The sequence below is a fragment of the Monodelphis domestica genome, chromosome 7 (genome assembly GCF_027887165.1).
Source record: "Monodelphis domestica isolate mMonDom1 chromosome 7, mMonDom1.pri, whole genome shotgun sequence".
Lineage (NCBI taxonomy): Eukaryota > Metazoa > Chordata > Mammalia > Didelphimorphia > Didelphidae > Monodelphis > Monodelphis domestica.
This window is the reverse complement of record NC_077233.1, coordinates 285,707,451-285,731,184: the sequence shown is the minus strand read 5'-3', so window position 1 is coordinate 285,731,184 and position 23,734 is coordinate 285,707,451. Positions and strand designations below refer to the sequence as shown.

Below are 23,734 nucleotides of genomic sequence, written 5' to 3'. Positions count from 1 at the left end.
TTTTTAACTTTAAAAAGCAATCAGAATAATTGGTCATTTTAAAAATTATAGTAAATTCCTCAGCATTAAATAAAGCAAAAACTAACCAGTTACAACTTTTGATGCTGTTTGTTCTTTGTTAGGAATGTGAGCACCTCCGCCAAAGACAGCCGACCACATTTTTTCATTTAGAGGATGGGCCACAATTCGAAATAGCACATTACTAGAATGTGTTGCCAGACCATGGATGAAGAGACTAAGATAAACTGCTGTGAGAATTTCACAAAGTAAAACCGTAAGCCCAGACTGAGCCTCCTCCCCAGCAGAATTCAAAAGGCGAATAAGAGCAGTAATTCCTGCAACAAACAAAAAAAGATAAGAATAATCTCTTACAATGTTTTCTAGCTCAAAGTTGAAATAATTATTTAATGTTTGGTCAAATATCAAAGAACTTAAGCTAAGTAAGAAAATTACTCCAGTCACAAGGCAATTTCAAATAGATCAATATTACATTAAATGCACTAGAATAATTCAAAGACAAAGGGAAAATATTTTTTTAAGGTTGAAATGATAAAGGTAATTTAATACTGTAATATTGTACCCTACCACTGATATGGTGATAGGCAAAGGATCCCAACACCTTGCTCTTGGTAACTCCGAAATTTTGATATGACCAAGTTTTACAGTGATTTGCTTTAGCTGAAGAATTAAACCAAATATGGAATCATTCCTAAATTCAAACTGTAAGTCTACATTTTCCCTATTCAACACACACACACATTCCTTTCGTTATTGATACTGCCATGTACAAACCAGAGTAGTCACATCCCACAAAATGTGATTAAATGCTTAGAAGTTTTAATGAAGCTTTCTACATAAATCTTGGGAAGACCATCACTATAATAAGGCTATTATAAAAAGGAATTTGAAAGATATTAGCAATTGGGAAATGATACCACCACGAAAACTGAATTGCTAATAAAAAAATGGTAAAATTAAAATGTGAAACTATTATTCAATTCTTGCCTAATGATTTATGAAAAAAACATGCTAAATGATTGAGTAATTTTTATCTGTACCATTAAGATGCTAAATGATGACCTTTTTTTAATAGATCTTCTCTTGGCCAAAAATCTGGCATTTTGTATAATATGAAAAAAGCTTTAAAATTTTGTAAGATTGTAACAATCAAGTTTGACCCTGAAAAAGAGAAAAAACCTTTCCCATCCTTCATTACAAAGATAGAAAACTATAGGTATAAAACACTGTACATACTGTCACACACTATTGGAAAGTTTAGTTACTATTGCCCTTTCTTCTCCACTCTCAAGGTTTTTTCTTAAAAATGTTGGTCTCTGATGAGAAGGGGAAGTGGTATGGTAGAAATAAAAAGTGATATTTAAAAAAAAAAGAAAGCAATATCACTTTTTAAAATGTTAAAAAAGGGGGCAGCTGAGTGGCTCAGTGAATGGAGAGCCAGGCCTAGAGACGGGAGGTCCTGGGTTCAAATCTGGCCTCAGACACTTCCCAGCTGTGTGACCTTGGGCAAGTCACTTGACCCCAAGTCACTAGACCATTGCCTAGCCCTGAACACTCTTCTGCCTTGGAGCCAACACACAGTATTGACTCCAAGACGGAAGGTACGGGTTTTAAAAAAAATAAAATAAAATGTTAAAAAAAAATTAAATAGATTAACAAACATCTAAAATAAATAGTTGTTACCTGGCCATTGAGCTGGAGAAGTATTAGGAGTTATAGTTTCATCTAAGCTTGTTGTTTTCAAGGAGTGCCGATGAGGAAACAGCAAGGTCTGGTATACCATTCCAGTGAACTGATTTGTTTGCAATGAACTATGGAAAAGATACAATATTTATATTTTTACTTATGATTATGAGTATTTTAATGACATATTTTAATATCCAGAATGACCTTAAAAAACAGATTCGGTTTTAGTAAAATGCTGATGTTAGGTTTTATTGTTTTATTACAAAGACTAACTTTGTTTCATGTATATCAATTTTATTTGTTTATTAATTCATGTGGTTAAAAACATTTTTTTGAAGTTTTTTAGATTGGGTCAACCTATCTTTTCCAAATTAGAAGTGAAGTGGACTGTTGACTCCCCTCTTTCCTGGAAGCTATATTGGTGTCAGGTTTGGTATAGACATCTGGTTACCTTCACCCCACATAACTTCATGTCTAGTTCATTTAAACCTAATGTTGCCAAAGTCTCCTTTTATCTTTTATGTTGCCCAATACCTACTTTTACCAAGGCCTCTGCCATCATCTGAAAATATAATAAGAATGGCCTCTAACATAAAACAAAACCACAAACAAAATGACAAAATATATAAGCCAATTATCCATTGTAATCAGCCTTATTTTTCTTTATTGATTGGACAGAATTCAAGTTTGACTTTAGGACAAGACCCATCTTCAATTAATGTATAAAATAAAGTACTTTCATACCCCACAATCAAGTTTTGAGAGGGTTGTTTATAAAAATATTGCTTTATTTGGTTTCTCATAGCATTTTTAAATACTACAATTCAACAAAACTTTGAGTAATAAAGAACACTCTTAAATGTTATTTAAAAAAAAAAAAGGTATTTACCTATAGTTATGCCCACCACAAAGGCACTGATAAATACAAGCAGAGAGGGATGCTGCCAATGTATGCATTATATATACCTGGAAAAAAACAACCCACAAAATATAATTTTTCAAAGGGCATAGAATAAAAAAAAAATTTAACCATATAAAAGAATACTAAAAATCACTAAGTAGGAAAAATACAAATCAAAATAACCCCAATATATCATCCTATGCTCAGCAATCATCAAAGATGTCAGAAGATAAGAACAGTCAGAGTTGCAGGGATGGCACAAACATAATTGTATCAGTGGTGGGTGGAATTATAAAATACAATTTGGATTTTTTTAAATAAAATTATTAAAATGTCTTATCCAAACATTCTACAGCTGGGTATATATTCCCAAAATTCTATTGTTAAAAATATTGAGCTCAGCATATGCCAAATATATAAATAAAATATATGTACAGTACTTTTTGTGATAATGGGAAATAAACTCAATGTGAGGCTACCATTTGAAAAAAAACATCTTTTTAAAAGGGATAATTATCACATTCATTTTTAACAAACAATATAGTTATTTCAGTAAAATAGATCTCATCCCAAAATCAGTTTTGCAAAAGCTTATAAAATGCTTTTCCTTATTACCAATGAAAACCAAATATTGATAAAAAACAAAAAGCCCACTAATACGAATGAGTAAAAAATAAGGCAGGATCAGAGGCAAGCTGGCAGATTAGAGGAAGCAAACTCCACGTTCCCACCTAAACAACACCAAATAATACCTCAAATCAAATTTTGGATCAGCAGAACCAACAAAATCTCAGAGTGACAATTTCAGAAATCAGCAAGAGAGGTCTATGATGCCAGGGTGAGTACTGGCCCAGAATTGGCAAGCAACACCACTGATGGGCCGAGGAAGTGACTATGTCAGTAAACAGAGGATTTTCAAGAGTTTTTAGCCAAGAGAGGTAAAGGGATCAGACAAATCATCAGAAACAGATTAGAGGGCTGACATTGGGCATAACTGGTGATGACTGGCAACTCTGTTTCCTATATACAGTTCTGGATGACAGTTCAAGGATGGAAAGGGGCTTTTGGAAAGTCACAAAGGGAACAGGGGACCTGATCAGTTCTAGAGGCAAGAGGAATGCTAATGTTTGTGGCCAAGACAGGATTAAAGATTAGAGGGAAAACGAGGAGAGCAATGACCCTACCTCTCCTTGGATCACATAAACACGGAAGCACTGAAATCTTTGAGACGCCCAAACTAGCTCTGAAAAGAGTAGCATAAAAAAAACTATGAAAAAAACTTGAAGCTTGAAATAGTGTCTCCCACCCCAAGTGAGTAAAGCCTAACTACAATATGAAGTTCAAACTCAAGAAGTAAGTGGAAAACTGAGCAAACAACAACAAAAAGAACTTAACCATAAAAAAAATTCTAGGAAAGGGGCAGGAAAGACCAAGACAAACTCAGAAGACAACAATGTGAAAACATACAAAAAATGCCTCAAAGAAAAATGCTAAGGCCAACAAGCGTTCCTAGGAGAGTTGAAAAAAGACATGAGTAGTAGAGGAAAAATTGGTGAAAGAGATGAAAGTGATGTAAGAGAATTGTGAAGAGAATTAAAGAAGTGTTAAAAGAGGCACAAAAATTCACTAAAGAAAATAATCTATAAAAAATTAAAATTAGACAATGGTAGGTTAATGACTCTATGCGATATCAGGAAATAATAAAACAAACTGAAAAGAATGAAAAAATAGGAAAAATGTATCTCATGAAAAAAATAGAAGAAGACTATCTTGTTGGAAAAATAACTGCCCTGGAAAATAGACTAAGTAGAGATAATTTAAGAATTATTGGACTACCTACATTCCATGATCAAAAAAGCCAAGACATCTTGGATCCAGAGAGTAAAATAATAAACAGAAATTGAAAGAATCTACTGAACATCTCCTGAAAGAGATCTGAAGAATATTTTAGGCAAATTCCAGAGACCCCAGGTCAAAGAGAAATAATAAAAGGGAGGGTAGTTTAGGGGAAGCAATGGTCAGAAGCAAAATATACCTTTGAAGAGAGACAGAGTAAAAAGAGAAAAAGAAGAAAATGGGATAGAGGAAAAGACAGTAATCATATGTGAATGGGACAGGTTAATCCATAAAACAGAGGCAGAGAGCAAAATGGATTAGAAACTAGAATGCAACAATATGTCATTTACAAGAAATACAACTAAAACAGAAAAAGACATGTGCAGAGTCAAAATAATGGGTTAGAGTTGAATCTAATACACTTCAGTTGAACTTTTAAAAAAAAGGAGGGGTAGCAACCATGATCTCAGATAAAGCCAAAGCAAAAGAAGAGCTGATTAAATAAGATAATCAGGGAAATTACTTTCTCTAAAGGGAACCACAGACCATGAAGTACTATTTTTAAAAAGGTTTTGCACAAATAAAAGCAGTGAAGTCCAAATTTACAAAGTAAGACACTAGGGCCGGGGGGTGGGGATGGATTCACAGTACATTTCCTCTGATAAAGACCTCATTTCTCAAACATAGAGAATTGAGACAAGTGTATACAAATAAGAGATTCCCCAGTCGATAAATGTTCAAGGGATATGAATATGCAGTTTTCAGAAGAATAAGTCAAGCTAACTATACTCATTCTCTAAATCATGATTGACAAGTGTTAGGAATAAAAATTAATCTTGAAGATTTCATACTAAATTTATGAGTATTTGTTAGTAAAGAGAAAGAACAGAAATATGGTTATCAGCCTTTCTAAGTAAAATGAGGCCTCAAATGTCAGTCGGATGTGGGCCCTTCTACACCTCAGAGAGGTCTTGCCTAGGTAAGCCGGAGCCAGAAAGGCTCAGAGAATGGCCAAGAGAGAGCAAGACGAGGGAGTGAAACAGGAGCCAAGTGAGCTTTATATCAACTTCTCAGCCTGGCTTTTCAAGCCTCGTCGAAGCCCTTCCCACAGATCCTTCTATTGGACGCCAGCCTCTGTACATCATATATCCTGGCCGCTGTGGCAGACACAAGACTCTGGGACGACTTTGTCTGCTGGGATTGGCCGGCATTGGAGTCCCCCAGATATCTAATTCACACATTAGAGAAATGCAAATTAAAACAATGTTGATCATATTCTATGTAATGAGCGGAATGAACACCAAATTTCCAGGTTGGAGAAAGCTAACAATGGCAAATCGAAGGTGACAAGAATAGGAAAATTGAAAGAACAAAGAAGGGAAAGGTAAGAATGACACCAACAGTATCTAAAAGACGTTTTAATGATGTGCAAATCAGAACACACTTGAAAAGATCAGAGAAAGAGCCTAAAGGATTCAGAAAAACGAGGCAACCAATGAAGAAAAGTTGAAAAAATTGTAAGCATAAAATGGAATTACTGGAAAAGTTGGGCGACAGATTTTGAATTTGTAAATATAAAATATCATGAGCTCCCTATAAACGTGAGAATGAGAAGAAGTGGCTATTACTGCACATAGTGTATCTTTTAAAAATTTGCCAGAAACCAATACTAAGAGTACCTGCCAAAACTTTTCTTTCCTTCTAAATTCAAGTCCATCTAATTTCTATTCAGCTTCTGAATCACAGATGTCTCAAAGAGCGAGGGACTCTGAATCTCCACGGCTACATCACGGTCTAGTTGCGACATGCAGAAACATGGTTTGTTAGACCGATGACAGGTATTCCAACACATGCACTCGACTTCACAATAGGATATTAACAAAGTCAGAACATAGAGAGTTTGTTACATCTGCACCCGATGCCTCAGAGATGTAACTCAAAGTAAAGAATAAGACTAAAACAGAGGTAACCTGGTTTCCCCTATGATGCTGAACTTAATGAGCAAATGGGTTATTATCTGGGTCCCTGCATGGCAAATTACGATTTGCAATAAAAAGACTGGGATTTCAGGCCATTAAAACATCTTTATATAACAAGCTATAACAAAGTAGGTTGGTCTGAACTAAGGAATAAGCAATATACACACCATCTTTTCCTTAATTATATTATGAAATAGTTAAGAAAATATTGAAAGTGACTTCCCAGATAACAATGAAAGTATTTCTAAAGAAAATAAATCTATTCATAACTGGGCAAGGCCAGTGTAGGAGATGATCATTTTGGGGGACCTACAAAGAAAGAGTTGCAGAATTAATGCCCTGTGATGTGTCACAAAAATAAATGAGATTAAATCAGGGTCTTAAGACATCTCGGAAACTACAATGATAAATGAAAATTCAGCAATTCATAAATAAGCAAAAAGAGGTCAAAGTAGATAGAAGTATTGGGGAATAGACTTTGGAAGTACAGACTGAAAGATGTAGGAAATCAGGCTGAGTTCAGGAAAGATATGATTATGAGAAATTCTGGGCAAAGGTTTAGATAGATATGGAACGCAACACTACTGTTAGATAAAACTTGAGACTACCTCAAGAGATGAGGAACAAAAATAGAAGGTAGGCTTCACAACAGCTTAATGGATGATGAAACTCCCAAATGAGTTTAAAGATTGCTATTCCACAGTAAAAAGATGTCAATCTCAGGGTTTACAGGGCACGAGCTACCAGCAAAGCTCTTGAGTTCAGCACCAACCTGATTAAAATGTAATTGGGAGAAGTCCCTAAGTAGCACAGTAGATTCTGGAGGACCTGGATTCAAATTTGGCCTCAACTGTTTCCTAGATGTGTGTCCTAGGAGAAGTCCCTTACCCTCAACTACCTAGCCCTTACCACTCTTTCTGTCTTTAACTGGATTCATTGTATTGATTCTACAACAGAAAGTAAGGATCTTTTTTAAAAAATGTAATTTGAGAAATATTAACAAAATATAAATATATAATATAAATTATATTAATTTGTGATTTTCTAGCAGACCAATGTAAGCACTTTCTCCCTCTGCTGTCTGAGGTAATGCAGGGGGCACACAAGCAGCTTGACGGTGCAGTCGGGGAACGTGATCTCTAAAAAGTTCACCAATGCTGCCCTAGGCTGCAGAAGCTACAACCACAATGAGGGGACAAAGAATAAAGAAGGGATCTCATTTCTCACTGTAAAAGTTACAACAGAAGATAGAATTCCTTTTCAATGAGATAATAGATTGTTAACCAGTAGTAGTTAGGCACTACACTATTTGTAATAATTCTATGTTTTCAGATAAATGTTAAATAAAATAGCCTTTTATGGGAACGCCTGGCAATGTCATCAACATTAAAACTTTATTTCCCTAAGAAATACATACCTATTCCTCCTTCATTTAAAATAACATAAAATTAGTTCTGAAAAATAGTTGTGATCAATTTATCTTTTAGGTAGTAGTAATTTTGTATACATAGAAAAAAGGAAAAAGCGTAAACTGAATATACTTACTTTATTGTTTTGGGTGTCAGGATGGGGTGGTGAATCAAGGTTTATTATGGCATGTAGTACATCATGAGTCAAATTACTAAGGTGCAATAAAGGATTGGCAACTACTGTTTTGGCACTAGCTGTACAGGCAAAAAGGAGAGGTACTGAGGTTTGTTCTGGCAGAGGGCTAATTGGCTCCAATGTTTCCTTAAAAAAAAAACAGAAAGAAAGAAAAGTAAATGAATCAAAGCAATTATAGCTCTTATAATATTTCAGTCTAACTAGTGAAAAAATGTAGTTGACTGTTGGAATAAATTCCAGAAGGAATAACACACTAAGTAATAGATTAAATTCTACATAGTTTTATCCAGAGAGGCATTGACATGTAATTAATTCAGCCTTTCACTCAAAAGTAAGAATTCTCCCTATAATACTTCTCATACATGGGAAGTATCAATACTTCTACTAATGAGAATCTTATCACAAATTAAAATTCATCCCACTTTCAAAGGAGTCTAATTTTTCAGATATTTTTATATCTTGATATCAAAATGTGCCTTTTTTAAATTTTTCACCCCTGTTCTTACTTCTGAAGCTACATAAAATAAATTGCAATTCTTCTGCTACATGAAAATCTTTCATACATGTGATGAGCTCTAATATATGCCCTTTAAATACGCTTTTCAAGCAAGATATCACCTAGTTACTTCAATTACCTCTCAGGTGACATAGCTCCTACACCTTGCATTGGACAGACTGGTAATGAGGTACTTTGAACTAAATATAATGCTACAGAAGAAGTCTGATTAATATATGATATAATTATGTCCTTTGATTGGAGCAGTATATTTCTTATAAACAACTTTGCCTTTTCTGACATCATACTAAATTTGCACCAAGAAAAAAGTCTTGCTTCTCAGCTTATGTTTGTGTAATTGGATTTTTGGGGCCATGTTGGAAGATTTTAAAATTGTTGTCATTTGTATCTGTTTTGGACTGTCTTCCTAGTTTATCCATATAGTTTTGAATCCTGATTCTGTTATCCAACATATTAGCTATTCTTCATGCAATCTTGCCTGTTACAATTTTTTTCAAATCCACAAAAATATTCCGTGTTCCTTTTAAAATGGACAAGATTTATTCAAGAGATAGTTCACAAGATTCAAATTTACATAGATTTTAGTCAAAAATATGATAAAACATTTGTGTTATTCTTATTAAAAAATTGAAGGAATACATGTCAAATAATAGTACAATAAAATGAATCTGGAACTATTTGAAGGAACAGACTCAGGGAGAAATAGTTTTGAGAGTGTGTAACTGAAAATGTTACCCCAAAAATTACATTTCCCAGGATCCCACTGAATTCCTGTGATTACGTACTTCCTGTAGAAAGGGGATAAATTCAGTGGGTGGTCCTGCTCTGGCCTCTTTGGCTTCCTGTCTTGAGGGTGGTAAGCAGGGATTTTGAACAGGCTGATTAGCCATGGGCATGTGGTTGGTTTTATTTTTGTTACCTTTTTTATTTCTTTACTTCTAATGATCATTAATAAATCTCTTAAATTTTTTTATTATTGTAGACTAATTTTAATTTTTACAATTTGGTGACCAGAAGTTGGAAAAAAGCATTCTCAATTTTTTAAGATAGCTTAGATAAATTTTTTTTAAGCCACATTTCTCCTGCCACTGCTTCCCCCCCCCTCCAAAAAAAACTCCAAACTCTCTTTGGAGCAGCTGCCTTACTTCTGCTGTCTCTACTTTTTGCCAGTCATCCGCCCTACCAGACCAGCTGTTTTAGTTTGAGGGACTTGGCAGAGGAGGGAAAAGCCACTTTTCTCACCCATCTGCTTGAGCCAGCATTCCTCACTGCTGCCTCTAGCATTGCTACTGCCAATCCCACCTGTTCCTGATACTGCTTGCACCTGCTCCAGCCCTGGACATGGCTGCTATTGCTGGTCCTGTTGTGCTACTGGTAGCTGCAGTGGTGTCTTCGGAAACTCACAAACTGGAAGTCCTTGGAACCTCTCTCCAGGCAGCAGGTAAAAACCGAGGTGTGTTTTCTGTTTTCCTTAGGCAACAGTTAGCCTCCTAACTCGCTGTCCAAGTGGCAAGGGAAGCAAGCTGCTTCCTAGCATTTTACCCTGAGATTGGGGGGGTGGGGGGTGGGAAGGGGAAGGAAGGTTACTCTTCCAAACAGGAAGTAAAATGGCAAGCATGATGCACTCTATGAAAGAGTAGTACCTTGCCTATTTCAAACATCTTCCAGTTTTAGGATGTTTTTTCTTCTTACTATTCCTCGGTGCACTAGTTTCTTCAATTATCCTGCCTGAGATTCAGGGGAAAAATTCATCTCCCTACAACCCATTGCCATTTGGGCTTGCCCAGTCTCTAAGATTCATCCAGTTTGGGATTCCACCACACTATGCTCACCGAGGAATTCACCCTCATTATGGGAGATCTCAGTGGTGTGACAAAAGGAACTTTAAAGCGTCTGGAGGTTAAATTTTTAAGTCTTTTCAGACTCCACTGTTTTATAAAAGTCTCTGTATCTTATTGTATTTTGCTGATTGTCTGCTGTAAGATTTAATTTTCTTGTTTTAAGTTCATATATTAATCTGATCAATACTATTCTGTTACACTAAATCAGTTTAATCTACTATGTATTAACTATTAGATATATATATATAGAATATTAGATATATTCCCTATAACTAAACAGAACAAAATATCATAGCATAAGCCCATAAAAATATTTTTTTTCCTTCCATTTTGCCTTTGTTAATTGTCACATAGATGATGGATGAACTCCATTAACTTAGTTAACAACCTTTGGAAAATCTAATGAGCTAAATATCTCAAAATGATTTTAAGGGTCGTCAGACATGACTTTTAGATTTTTTTCCCCCAATACCTCTGACTGATCATCTTGCCTGCCTCTTGAGTTATTTGTAATAAGAGGTAAAGGGTCCATTTAGTAGCTGAAGTGAAGTTCAATTTGTAAAAATATAAATGGATGGGATATATCACAGTCTCATACCAAAGGAGCTGGGAAATTGTTCCTAAATGTACCCCTGGATGGCTCCCAATTTGTAACTCCTCAGCTTATTCTACTCTTCCACCAGAATGATCTAGATTCTTGATGATGTTTTTAGACCCAACATCAACAGTACAGAAGTTTGTGTCTTTTCTAGACTCCTCTGCCACATAGGTAATGATGGCAGTAACAGAATTTAAAAATTAATTAATTAAAAAATTAAACAGAATTAAAAAAAAAATCTCAGCCAAGGTTGAAAGACTTTTACACCTAAAAAACTTGAGACAAGTATCCATTAACTTCTAAGACTTTTTTAAATGTCATACAGCAGACTCATGTGAATCCTAATGATAGAGGGTTTATTTGTGATTGTCATTAAATGGACTATAACTTTGGGGATTTTGATACTTTTTGAATGTGCATTACCTGTTCTTAATAAAAAAAACTATTACTTTGTAAAAAAAATAATTTGCATTCACACAGTGGATCATGACCAAGTTAAAAAGGAAATGTTTCTCATTTTTTGGTGAGAAACCTTTGTATTCTACATCTCTTTGGCTGACACAGTGTAGTCACTGATTATAAGCTACATATTTTTGATTTTTAAAACTTTTTTATTATTGTCTTTGCTTGCATGTGCAACAGAATGTTTGTTTTATTTTTCTTTCCTTTTTGTATTTGAGCACGTCAGCATTATTGACAAGATTTTTCTTTAACTTTTTTTTATTTTGCAGTAATATAAGTTTAAAATACATCTGCCCTAATGTACAATGCATACCCAAAAAGCTTTAGACTATAAAAATGATGGCACTGATTGTTCAAAAAATTTTTGGACTTTGCTTAATGATTCTGACTGATTCCAGAAGAAGGGAATACATAAATAACCATGGCACAGTGCCAAAGAAGTACAAAGCTAAACTACATTGTGCCTATCAAACACAAAATCAAAGTGACCGATCCCAGTGGGATTGATGTAATTTTGAGCCAAGGATTTGAACTTGTTTGGGGTTTGAGGTTGCGGCTGTTTTGATATATGTCAAAGGCAAGTCTTCCTTGTCCCACATTCTACCAAGTATCCCAATTCTGGCTCTATCATGGCTCCCATTTGATGCTAAAATCTATTCCCTTTCCTGTCTTTCATACTGTGGCAAACTTTCTGTAGTTATGCCTACTGATTGGGTAAATGCATAATTGCTTAAATCACTTTAACTGAGCCTGATTCAAGGACCTATTATAGGTTAATTTTCTTTACTTAGAATTTTTACACATAAGACTTTGATAAGTCTATATTTCATCCAGAACTTCTATTTTATTTGGATTTTTTTGATGTTTTTGTTTTCTCTTGTCAATTGATTCATATACCTCATAACTCACCCATGAATCCCTAATTGATCCCTCTGTTTTTCAACATTCTCTTCAGGGGGGAATGTATTATTATTCTAAAATGCAAAGTTTAAATTCTTTTTGAGAGCAATTTTAGGATAAGAAAGATGCTACCTCTCCGAATCCAGAAAGTGAACTGTTTGGAGAAGCTGCCATGAAGATGCCTGCACAGACCACATGCTGCACCAGAAGATCCAGAGTGAACTTTGGGATGTGGTGATTTGAACTGTGTGGAGTTTAATGCGTTTGTTTTTGAATGTATACTCTTATGTCAAGGGGACTGCCCCCTAACTGGCTTTTTGTCAATGTGCCTATCCATCATGGGTTTGTTCTTTTCCCTTTTATCCCCAAATTATTATCATTTAAACACTGATTATGTTAAATGATTAATTAGGGAGACTAGTATCCCAAAATGACCATCGGGAGATATGTGTAATTGAAAATCTGTTACTCTAAAAACTACATTTCACAGGAGCCCACTGACTTCCTGTAGACAGGTGATGAATTCAGTGGGCATTCCTGCTCTGGCCTCTTTAGTTTCCTGTCTCAACAGTGGTAAGGGGATTTTGAACAGGCTAATTATCCATGAGCAGGTGGTTGATTTTATTTTTGTTTTTTCTTTTACTTCTAATGATCATTAATAAATCTCTTAAAATATGATATTTTTATTATTTTAGATTAATTTTAATTTTTAAAATAGTAATTGTCCACGTAAAAGGAACCTTCTTTGGAGCGTCCCAGTGATATATAGTTGACATATAATTTTTTGTTTGTTTGTTTGTTTTTAAAACCCTTACCTTTTGTCTTAGAATCAATACTATGTATTGGTTCCAAGTCAGAAGAGCAGTAAGGGCTAGGCAATGGGGGTTAAGTGATTTGCCCAGGGTCACACAGCTACGCAGTGTCTGAGACCAGATTTGAACCCGGGACCTCCCACCTCTGGGCCAGTCTTTGGCACATTGTTAAACATGTTTAACATTTTTATCAATGACCCGAATAAATCAAATATAACATGCTTATCAAGTCTGCAAATGACAGTCAGAAAGCTAAGAAAATTTTCTAACAAATCAGATTTAACAGGCTTCAAAATTATCCCAATAGGCTAGAATGCCAGGTTGCATTATTTAAATTATTAAAATGAGATTTAACAGTCTTACACTTAGGTTTTTAAAAAGTAACTTCAAATATAAGATGATATGTCATGGCTAGACAATAGTTTGTCTGAAAAAGATCTGGGGTGGGACAACTAAGTGGCTCAGTGGATAAAGCACCAAACCTGGAGTCGGAAGGACCTACATTCAAACCTGGCCTTAGATACTTCCTAGCTGTATTACTCTGGGCAAGTCACTTAACCATGATTCCCTAGACCTTGATGTCCTTCTATCTTGGAATTAGACTTCTAAAGACAGAAAATAAGGGTTAAAAAAATCGGGGTTTTTCACGAAAAAATTTTAAAATATACTTTTCAATAGAAAGGTAGAAAGAAGGAAAGAGAGAAAGAGAGAAAGAGAAAGGAGGGAAGGAGGGAAGGAAGGAAGGAAGGAAGGAAGGAAGGAAGGAAGGAAGGAAGGAAGGAAGGAAGGAAGGAAGGAAGGAAGGAAGGAAGGAAGGAAGGAAGGAAGGAAGGAAGGAAGGAAGGAAGGAAGGAAGGAAGGAAGGAAGGAAGGAAGGAAGGAAGGAAGGAAGGAAGGAAGGAAGGAAGGAAGGAAGGAAGGAAGGAAGGAAGGAAGAAAACAAAGTACCAAATGCTCTAGAGAAGTTAAGGAGGAAGAAGAAAGAATTTTAAATGCTTTTAGATTTGATGGTTAGAAAATCATTTGGAAAGATCACTATCATTTAAAGACTAATTGCATATGGTCAAAGCAAGAGTAAAATGGTGAAAAGATGGAAGCCAAACAAACAAGCATCCTTTGTTCAAGAAGTGTCACAGTAATAAATGGTTTGTTTAAGATGGGAAAACTGACATAATTATAGGCAGATGAGAAGCCTTGTTTGGTCTTGGATGTTTGTTAAATATTCTATGAGATTCTTATATAGCTAGTGCCAAAATAATACTCCATTCTGACCTCCCTCCCTCCCTTCCTTCCTATGTATGCAATCATAGAATTATCTTTGATTCTTTTTTCTCCCTCATCCCTGATAGTGGGAGAAGGGAATTCCCCTCCTCATTATGCCATTTTGTTTGACATCATCAACCAGAAACCTCAACATCCTTTACCACTGAGATGTGCAAGTATAGAGAAACCCTCAGAGAAAGGAAGTTGAAACCACCAAGAAAGGAAACTAATCCCACAGGCACTGACCTCCTGGGCAGTGCCAGGCAAATTAAGGATCTATGATTGGTTCCTGAGATGTTATGTGTGAGAGGTACTGGGTGGAGAAAATTGCTTATAAGGCAAGACCAAGGCACTGTTCTCGCTCTCTCTTGCACTCTTCTGGCTGGAGCTTGGAACCTGAAGGAACTCCAGTTGGTGGTGAGCTTCAATCCATCAAATGGCAAATAGGGTATTAAGTTAAGCAACTCTTTACCTCTTTCCTACATTTCTCTCTTTACTATTACTACTTTGATGTAATAAAGCTACTAACAGCCTCATAATTTAATTTTAACTATTACAATAGCTAATCAATCCAAAACAGATTCAGTCAATTCCACTCCCACAACATCAAATCCTTCACTCTTCTCTATTCTCATTTTCAACAAACTTACTGTAAGTTCTTCATTTCCACCTACCCAGAACACTGTAATAGATTCCTCAATGGACATCCCCTGCTTCACACTATGTTCTCCCTCTTGACAAGTAATATATCTCTCATGATGCTGCTTGAATTAAGCTGTTCAAGTCACTCTGCTGCTCCAAATTCTCCAGTGGCTCCTTATTGCTTTGCCTACTGAGTAAAGTTCAAATTCTAAGGTGTTAAAACTCCTCCATAACCTGGTACATAGTACTTTTCTACCATTTGTCATTACTTCACTTCACACAATCTATACTTTGGCTGAGGTAGATCACTTGCCTGTCTCTAGAACAAAGGTAGGCATTCCCCTTCTTTACCTGTTAGATTCTGTGGTGTATAAAATTCTGAGGGACAAAGTTCTCTAAAAAGGAAATCTTTATTACTTTTTAAATTTAACAGGAGATCTAGAGGTCCTCTTACCATAGAGATTTGTAGGGATTAACCAGTCCACAGTGGCAGGAATTAGAAACCATAGAGACAGGAAGGAGTAAACATAGAGACAGGAAGTGAAGTAGAGAAAGGTTATAAAAGGGGCCAGCATTAGTTGGTCAGTCGGCCAGTTGCTGACAAGTGCTGACAGTTGCAGGGAAATTCGCTGCTAAGAGTGTTGGGTTGGTGGTTGGCATTTAGTTGCTCAATAATAAAAGGCGAGCCTGAGCTTATGGATAGGGCTTTTTGGCTTTTTCCTTTAAATGACTTTTGGCTTTAGCCTTTAGAGAGCGTTTTTGGCTTTTGGGTTTTGGGTTTGGGCTGTTACGCTCTTTCTTTCTTGAACTTTGTTGGGAGGTGATTGATCTTCATTGGGGTGGATTGGGTTGGTACTTTGTGTGGTGGTTGTTATCAACAGTAGCTTTCAGGCAGTTTTAGGCAGATATAGGCAATTTTACATTGTAATTATAGGTAGTTATAAGATAACTAGTATAGACATCAGGAAATTTTCTTTTTCTATCTCTTTCCTATATTTCCCTCCTTTACTACATTCTTTCTATCTTTATTTTAATAAAATTGTTTAAAGCTGCTAGAAGTTTTCTTTTCTCTGGCTTAAAGGGATAATATTGATTTAGAACTCTACTATATTCTCATTAAAACTTAAGTTATTAAAAGCTGCTCTTTTATTTTGTCTAAATTTCTAATTTAACCCTTTATAGGTCCAAGCATGAAAAATTAATGATGCTACCAATAATCAATCAAGTGATGGTCAGTGGTCTCTTGATGATCAAAGATGCTAAGGGAAAGTCCACACCAGTATAAATCTAATTCTATTTTCCTGAAAGCAATTTTTTACAGAGAGCTCCCCTAGGAAAAGAAAGACCACATTGATTGGTTCTTATTAAGACGAAGAGGTGAACTAAAGATTCTCAACTCTTTAAGTTGGAAGCCTGGGGAGGTAGAGGTAAGGGGAGGGGGGGCAGAGAGCACACAGAGTCATCCAAGAAGGGAGGCCTATGTTATGAGATGCAGCAGCTTCCAGCAATCTGGATAAGGAAAACTTTCCAGAACAGGATCCCTCTGGTTTTATTCCTCTTTCATGAGACTAGTTGCCTCAAACTTCAATGAAGGGGACAATGACACAGGAGTCATTAGATTAGCTTGCAACTAGTTCAAGTTAGTTTCAATTAACAGAGTAAACAGAAAAGGCCCATCCCAGGCCTTAAAAAGGGGCAAGAAATGTGATGATATTCCTAATGGAAGAGGTATCTTTTGAACTTTGCTAAAAGATGCGGGGAGATTTAAAGAGAAAATGGAATATTAATGATTAATATTGTAAAGGTTAAAATAGGGGTTTTGATAAAATAAGGCAGAAGCTTTTAATAACTTAAGTTTTAATGAGAATATAGTAAAGTTGTAAATTAATATTATCCCTTTAAGCCAGAGAAAAGAAAACTTCTAGTTTTTTAACAATTAACAATTTAGTTTTATTAAAATAGAGATAGTAAAATGAATATCATAAAGGTGAGAAATATAGGAAGGAGGTAGAGAAAGAAAATTTCCTAATGTCTATACTAGTTAACCTATAATTGCCTGTAACTGCCTATAACTACTATCTAAAACTGCCTATAATAACAACCAACCCACAAAGTTCCAACTCAATCAAAAAGAACCCAATCCAATCCCAAATAGGTTGGTCAACGAAGACCAGCCACCTTCCAAACAGAAAAGGTCAAAAAGCTCTCTAAAGGCTAAAGCCAAAAACCCTCTCAGTAAGCTCAGGCCCACCTTTATATTCCACTAACTAAATACCAACCATCAACTAATCACCAAGCCATACCACCAGCAACCAACCCCAAAAAACTCGTGTCCAGCAGCCAACTTCTCTGCAACTGCCAGCCCTAACTGTCAGCAACTGACCTCCCCCCACCAATAATCAGCAATTGATCGCCCAACCAACTGAAGCTTGGCCCCTTTTATGACCTCCTCCTACCTTACTTCCTGTCTCTATGGTTCCTCCCTCCTGTCACTGTGGGCTGGTTAATCCCTACTCATCTCTATTATAAAAGGACCTCCAGGTACCCCTTTAAATTAAAAAAAGAATAAAGAATTCCTTTTTACAATATTAAAAATTAAATAATGTAGCATTAAAAAATTAGTTTTCCTCAATTCTGACTCATCCTTTAAATAACCAACCCAAATGCATTTTTTTCCAACATGCTGGTCAATCTCCACCACAGTCAACAACAACCGTAGCCCTCTTATGTGGCACATAACACTTCTTATTATAACTTACTATGTACCCTTAAATACTATATATTGCTACTATGATAGTATCTTACCCCTCTTTATTAAACCAAGCTCGGAGAGGATATGTGATTTAACCTTTATATCTCCCCTAGTACCTAGCAAAGTGTTTCACATAGACAGATATTTAAACGGGTCTCATGTTAATTGCTGCTACTTCAACTATTGCTATGGTATGGAAGTTACTTTCCATAGTGCTGAAAATAACTTTCATGGCACTCACACACAACAGTTAAAAGTCAATCTTCAGTAGATCCATAGAATTACTAAAACTGAAATGTAATTATCCCGTCCTAAGTGTTACAATACCAAAGCATGACATAGCAATACCAAAAAAAAATTAATTTAAGGCATAGGGAGAAAAAATTCAGATGTCTTTTATGCGCTTTAGAAAAAACAGATTAAGTACCATACCTGCTGAGATTCCTGTAGAAGTAGAATCAATTCCATTCTCACAGAAGCAAGGCCACCACCATGAGACCCATGTAGTATACAATAGCTAAGGAACATCCTTAGAAGGGATTGATACTTCAAAAGCCACTGTCGTCTTTTCTGGAAATTCTCTCTCAATTGATTTACTTTGGGTTGTTCAGATAAATCTTTTGTATTTTCATTTAATATAGCTTCATCCACACTTTCACTAAATACACACTGTACATCCTCCCCATCTGAACAAAAGTCACAAGCCTTCTGAAGAGCTACTACCTCTTTTTCAAGCCAGTGATATAGCTGGTACCTCAATTTCCCGCCATCTATTTCATAGCCAGTAGATAATGTCCGCAATTCTACTGTAAGAATCTTTAAACATGCTCTAAATTTCAACTGTACAGCAATGATATCTTCTGATGGACTCAAGGTATCATTTTCATCTATGCTGAAAGAGTCTGTATAGCTAGAATTTGTTTCATTTATTTTTTTATCCATTTTTATCTGTGAAGTTTTTAGTTCTTTCATTGAAAGAGGTAAGTCCTCATTTTCTTCATCATTATCACTATCCCACTTTAGGTCTAAAGATTCATCTTGGAATACAACACTTGGTTGGCTCCAATCAAATGAAAGAGTGGAATTTGACTGTTCATCTGATAAGCCATCTGAAGAAGATTTCAAACCATTTATCGCACTCTGTGACCAATCAATACTAGATGACTTATAATCCTTTGTATCCAGCCTTAATGGAGAAGAAGGAGAATAATCTTTACTGGTATCTGGAAAACTACAAGTTCTGTAAAAAAGTTTTGACTTCTTGATGACTTTGGGCATTTTTGACAAGACCTCTAAAGCCAACATAGGACAACCAGCTTTTAAGTGAGCATGTGCAGTGGTGAAAAATAATCTTCTTTCACTTAAATTAATTTTTCCTGCTAATCCATTTTCTCCTGTTAAACATATTTGTGTAGAAGATGCATCAGAAGAACCAAAATGGCGTCTCAACAAAAGTGGATGTGTCCTGAGGTAATTGTAGAAATTAAATACTGCAGGGTTACAGGTAGAAGATGCAATGGCTTGATCTGAAAAGAAATCAAATTTATTAATTCAAGCCCAAAGAATGGTCCAAAATCTATACGTCTATCAGAAGCTGATCTGTGAAAATATGAATTAAGAGAGTTATAATAAGGCTTACTGATACAAATCAATACATTTTTCCCAGCAGTTATTGCATTGGCACAGTGCCAAATCAGCATTAAAGGGAAAGCAGCATTACCCATGTTTTTCTCTCTCTTGCATCGTCGTCCCCCACCCCCATATACACACTCTCATACACTCCCTTATATACACAGAGTTACCCATCTATACCCCTGGTGAAAAACCAGGACGGGATGTTAACTAAAACAATGCAAAACTGGAAGTTTAGGGGGAAAAAATTTTTGTTCAGAGACCTTCAAAAAAAAAAATTCTAAAATCTACCTCGGGAGCAACCTCCCAGGTTGCACCACTCCTGCTGTCTTGCTTGCCAAAAATTCAACATTACTAATAAATCTCTCTTTACTTTTAAGTTAAGTTTTAGAGACTTGCATTCTTGCAAAAGGTATCCTTCCCAAACCCCAGGGGTACACCTCAGCACCCCACAACCGGCGCCCAACATGTTTGGCTACCCCAGATCATCCACAGCTTCTCAGGTAGGAAGGAGCCTTTCCTGGAATCATGAAACCCCCATTCTTTGGGTAACATCTTTGTGGGATCTCTTTTGTGCTCTCCCATCGGCCCCATAAGTCAGTCTAGTCTGGCCACTGGTTCTGGGGTCTATTGGCTCCCCTTTTTCATACTGGAAGACATTCTGGTGAAGGGGAGACTCTCGCCTCACTAATGTGAGTGCTATAGGTCGGGAAACCTCTGTGGACACACAATTGTTGACCCTCGGTGTGGAATTGGTCATTCCACATCAAAATGGGACAGTGACAGAGCGTACCCCGAGATTCCCCTTTGGGATGTATACTTGAAAATTGGGGGGAAAATGGATATATACAACTTGAATCAAGAGAAACTAATTTCTTTTTGTAAGGTTAAATGGCCACGTTACACTCTTGATAAGCAAGAAGCATGGCCTATCCATGGCATCCTAAATTTTAATACCATTCAACAATTGGACCTGTTTTGCATGAAGAAAGGGAAAAAGACAGCACAACCCCATATTTCAGCATTTATTAAACTCAGTCTGAATCCTGAGATTAGGAGGGCTTGCCATATGTACCTTATTGCCGACCCCTACTGAAAGAAGCCCTCCAGAGGACGTTTCAGATGATTCAGCACTCAATGGCAAATTTATAGCCCAGAGGAGAGGGGAGATAACAGCTTCCCCCACCAGCTGAGGTTCAACCACAGTCTTCCTGTCCCCCAAACTCCTCGGAACATTTGTTTCAGGATCCCCTCGACCAAAAGACAGCTCTGAATTTTTCGGGGTATGGCAGGGTATTGCCGCATTTGGATCCCTAATTTTGAGATCATTGCAAAACCCCCCTACAAGTAGGTCCATGAAGGGGCCTGCCTCGGAACCCTGGGATTGGGGGGTGAACAAAAAGGAGGCTTTTTCCTTCTAAAATCCAGGTCTTCCGCTGCCCGCCTTAGGAATTCCAGACCTTGAAAAGCCCTTCTTTTCATCTGTGGATGAGAGAAAGCAACTTGTCCTGGGGGCAAATCTAGGGCTCAGTCCATCTGAACAGTTGTATGAGACTTCTTTTCTGACCTCTGATGTTCTTTTAGATACAGAAATCCACAGCCTTGTTAGGTTTTCTAAGAAACTTGGCCTGATCTACAGGTTCAGAGAGAATACAATAATCACATCCTTCCCAAACCCACAAGACAGGATAAAGAGGAATCCTTCCACCCAGCCCGACCAGGAGATTGGGTATACCAGAAAAAATAGAATGGATCAAACCAGCTAACACCTCAATGGGAGGAGCCCCATCCAGCCATTCTGTCCACCCTTTTCCTCCTTGTAATTTCAAATCTCTCTTGCTCAAGCCATGACTATCCTTTTCTTACACTTTCTTTTTCTGTTTTCTTAATCATGTGTGTCCAGCCAGCTGGACAGATAATTCTCTGATTTGTAACCTTGTCATTTCTCTAGTTGCTTGCAGGGTGAAAGCTCCCATTAGAGTCACTGAGATGCCATTACAGCCCTGCAACCTTCCCAGCCTAAAACCCTGGACATTGCCTACAGACAATACCTCTCTCTCCTGACAATAGGCAGGGATAGTTCTACAATCATTCTCAGCTCGGAAGAAGCTACAGAAGACTGAGACCATCGCCCCTTTTCCCCTTAGATATTTGGAGAAGGGGGGAAGATGTCATAGGCATTGCACCCCCAGAAACTCAGACAAACTATTACCAGGGAAATTCCTTTGCTCCCTTACACCCTCTGACTCCCAACCCAAACCTCTGCCCGAGAGGATTATCCTCCTTTGATTGTCCCATTGATTTGAGATGGACCAAGAAACACAACTCATCCATCTGTCCTCCAAATCTGGAGAACCAACCCCATGCCTTCGGGGAAACCTCCTCCCCAACCCCTGGCCCCAGAGTCACGTCCTCATTGGTGTAAAAGAATATAAAAACCCCACAACTGATGCCTTCTGGGAGCAACCTCAGAGATTGCTCCACTCATGCTGTCTTGCAAAAATTCAACATTACTAATAAATCTCTCTTTACTTAAAAATGAAATAAAATCTATGTCATTGCTCTCTTTTCAGGGGAGAAGTAGGAAAGGGCAAGAGGGAACTAAAGAAACTAATAAAAATTAAAAAAAAATGTTTTCTCTAAAGGGTAATGGGAGAGAGAGCAGCTAGGTGACTCAATTGATTGAGAGCCAAGCCTGGAGACAGAAGGTTCTGGATTTATATCTGGTCTCAGACACTTTCTACTTGTATCGCCCTGCGCAAGTCACTTAACCCCATTGCCTTGCCCAGACTACTCCTCTGCCTTAGAACTGATACACAGTACTGATTCTAAGAGTTTTTTTAAAAAGAGTAATGGGAAAGAAGATAAGTAGAGATGAAACAGAAATGTATATTAAAAATAAAGGGAGGAAAAACATGTTCTGGATTCTCAATAGATTAGAGAGGCTTATCTAGTACATTTTCCAAGAATGTAAATTTGAGTTCATCATAAATTTATTAATTTTCTTAGACCAAAGTATCAAACTGTTTCCCTCACAGTCTGTTGTATTATACTCTCTGCACACTCTGTATCATACTGGGCCATTTGCTTTTAACCCCACATAACATACGCCACTCCTAGATCTATAATTTTACATAGATGTTTCCTCATGCCTGAAATGCATGCCTTGAATCCTCTAGAATTTCCTTTAAATCTTAAATCATATATTACTTCCCAAAGGAAATCTATCCTGACTTGGTCAGAGTGTTTTCCTCTAAAAATTAATTTGCATCTACTTGGTATATATTTTATTTTTCCATCTCTGTGATTCAGTCAGTCAGAACAATGGAAATGATAAACCAACTCATCACTACTATCATTTATCACTTTTCTAAAGAAATGACTAATTGGTAATGTTAAGTATACCATTAAATAAAGGTGCAACTTAAAAAAAAAACAGTTTATATCCATGCACTCAATATTCAAAGATACTTTACCCACATAATATATAGGTCTTATTAGAATCAAGATTTAGAAAAGGTCAAATTCATTTTATCATAGTGCTGACAAATGGTGTGCCCAAATACTTCATATAATACTTTATATAAACATATTTACATACAATACTTCATATAAAATTCATAATTACAAACAATGATCTTATATTACCTTCTTCCTCTTTTATAGGTTGCTTTATTAATGTATCCAGAGCCTTGCTATAGTCTTCCAAGATCCAATATGTCATACTCCGAAGGAAAGGATCATCATGTACATTCATATTCACTGAACTGTGCTCTCTGGCTGAAGAATCGATTCCCAAAACTTTTTTATGCAGTATAGATTTGTATGTTGCAGATGTGTCAAATTCAGATTCATAAAGTCTTGCTATTACCAAAGCCAACTGAACATCATTCAATTTTTCGAGACAAACCTAAAAATAAAGTCATGCTTTGTTACTTCTAAAACTAAACAGATTCTCTCGTGTCTAAAAGTACACTAGGTATCAAGCTTCTAGAAACTAGAAAGATAAAAGATTTTAAAAATTAAGATGAACACAAACTACTAATTGCTGATCTCTCTGTCTCTGTCTGTCTGTAAATTCTATTCTTCTTTTGCCCTCTGAGGCCAATGGATGCTTTCATGCCTCTCCTCGTGAGTCCTTTGGCAGGAGAAAAACTTTATAAATCACAATCTTTGCCCCAAGCCCAACATGAACTAGAATTTTATATTTTTATTTTTAATTTAGAATATATTTCCATGGTTATGTGATTCATGATTTTTTTCCAACCCTCTTCCCTCCCCCCTCCTGGA

At 36.5% G+C, this 23,734-nt stretch overlaps 1 protein-coding gene across 5 annotated transcripts in view; it reads right to left on the bottom strand.

Annotated features, from left to right (window-relative positions):
* The window catches only part of DMXL1 (Dmx like 1), a 178,679-nt gene that overhangs the window by 62,779 nt on the left and 92,166 nt on the right, over positions 1 to 23,734 (bottom strand). For all 5 annotated transcript variants that reach the window (XM_007497841.3, XM_007497843.3, XM_056803948.1 and 2 more), the window contains exons 23-28: positions 23,093 to 23,354; positions 18,245 to 19,338; positions 7,966 to 8,151; positions 2,594 to 2,670; positions 1,702 to 1,829; positions 87 to 335 (exon numbers count right to left, since the gene is read on the bottom strand). In XM_007497841.3, the coding sequence (XP_007497903.2) occupies positions 87 to 335; positions 1,702 to 1,829; positions 2,594 to 2,670; positions 7,966 to 8,151; positions 18,245 to 19,338; positions 23,093 to 23,354 (1,996 nt within the window). The remainder of the gene's footprint in view (positions 1 to 86; positions 336 to 1,701; positions 1,830 to 2,593; positions 2,671 to 7,965; positions 8,152 to 18,244; positions 19,339 to 23,092; positions 23,355 to 23,734) is intronic.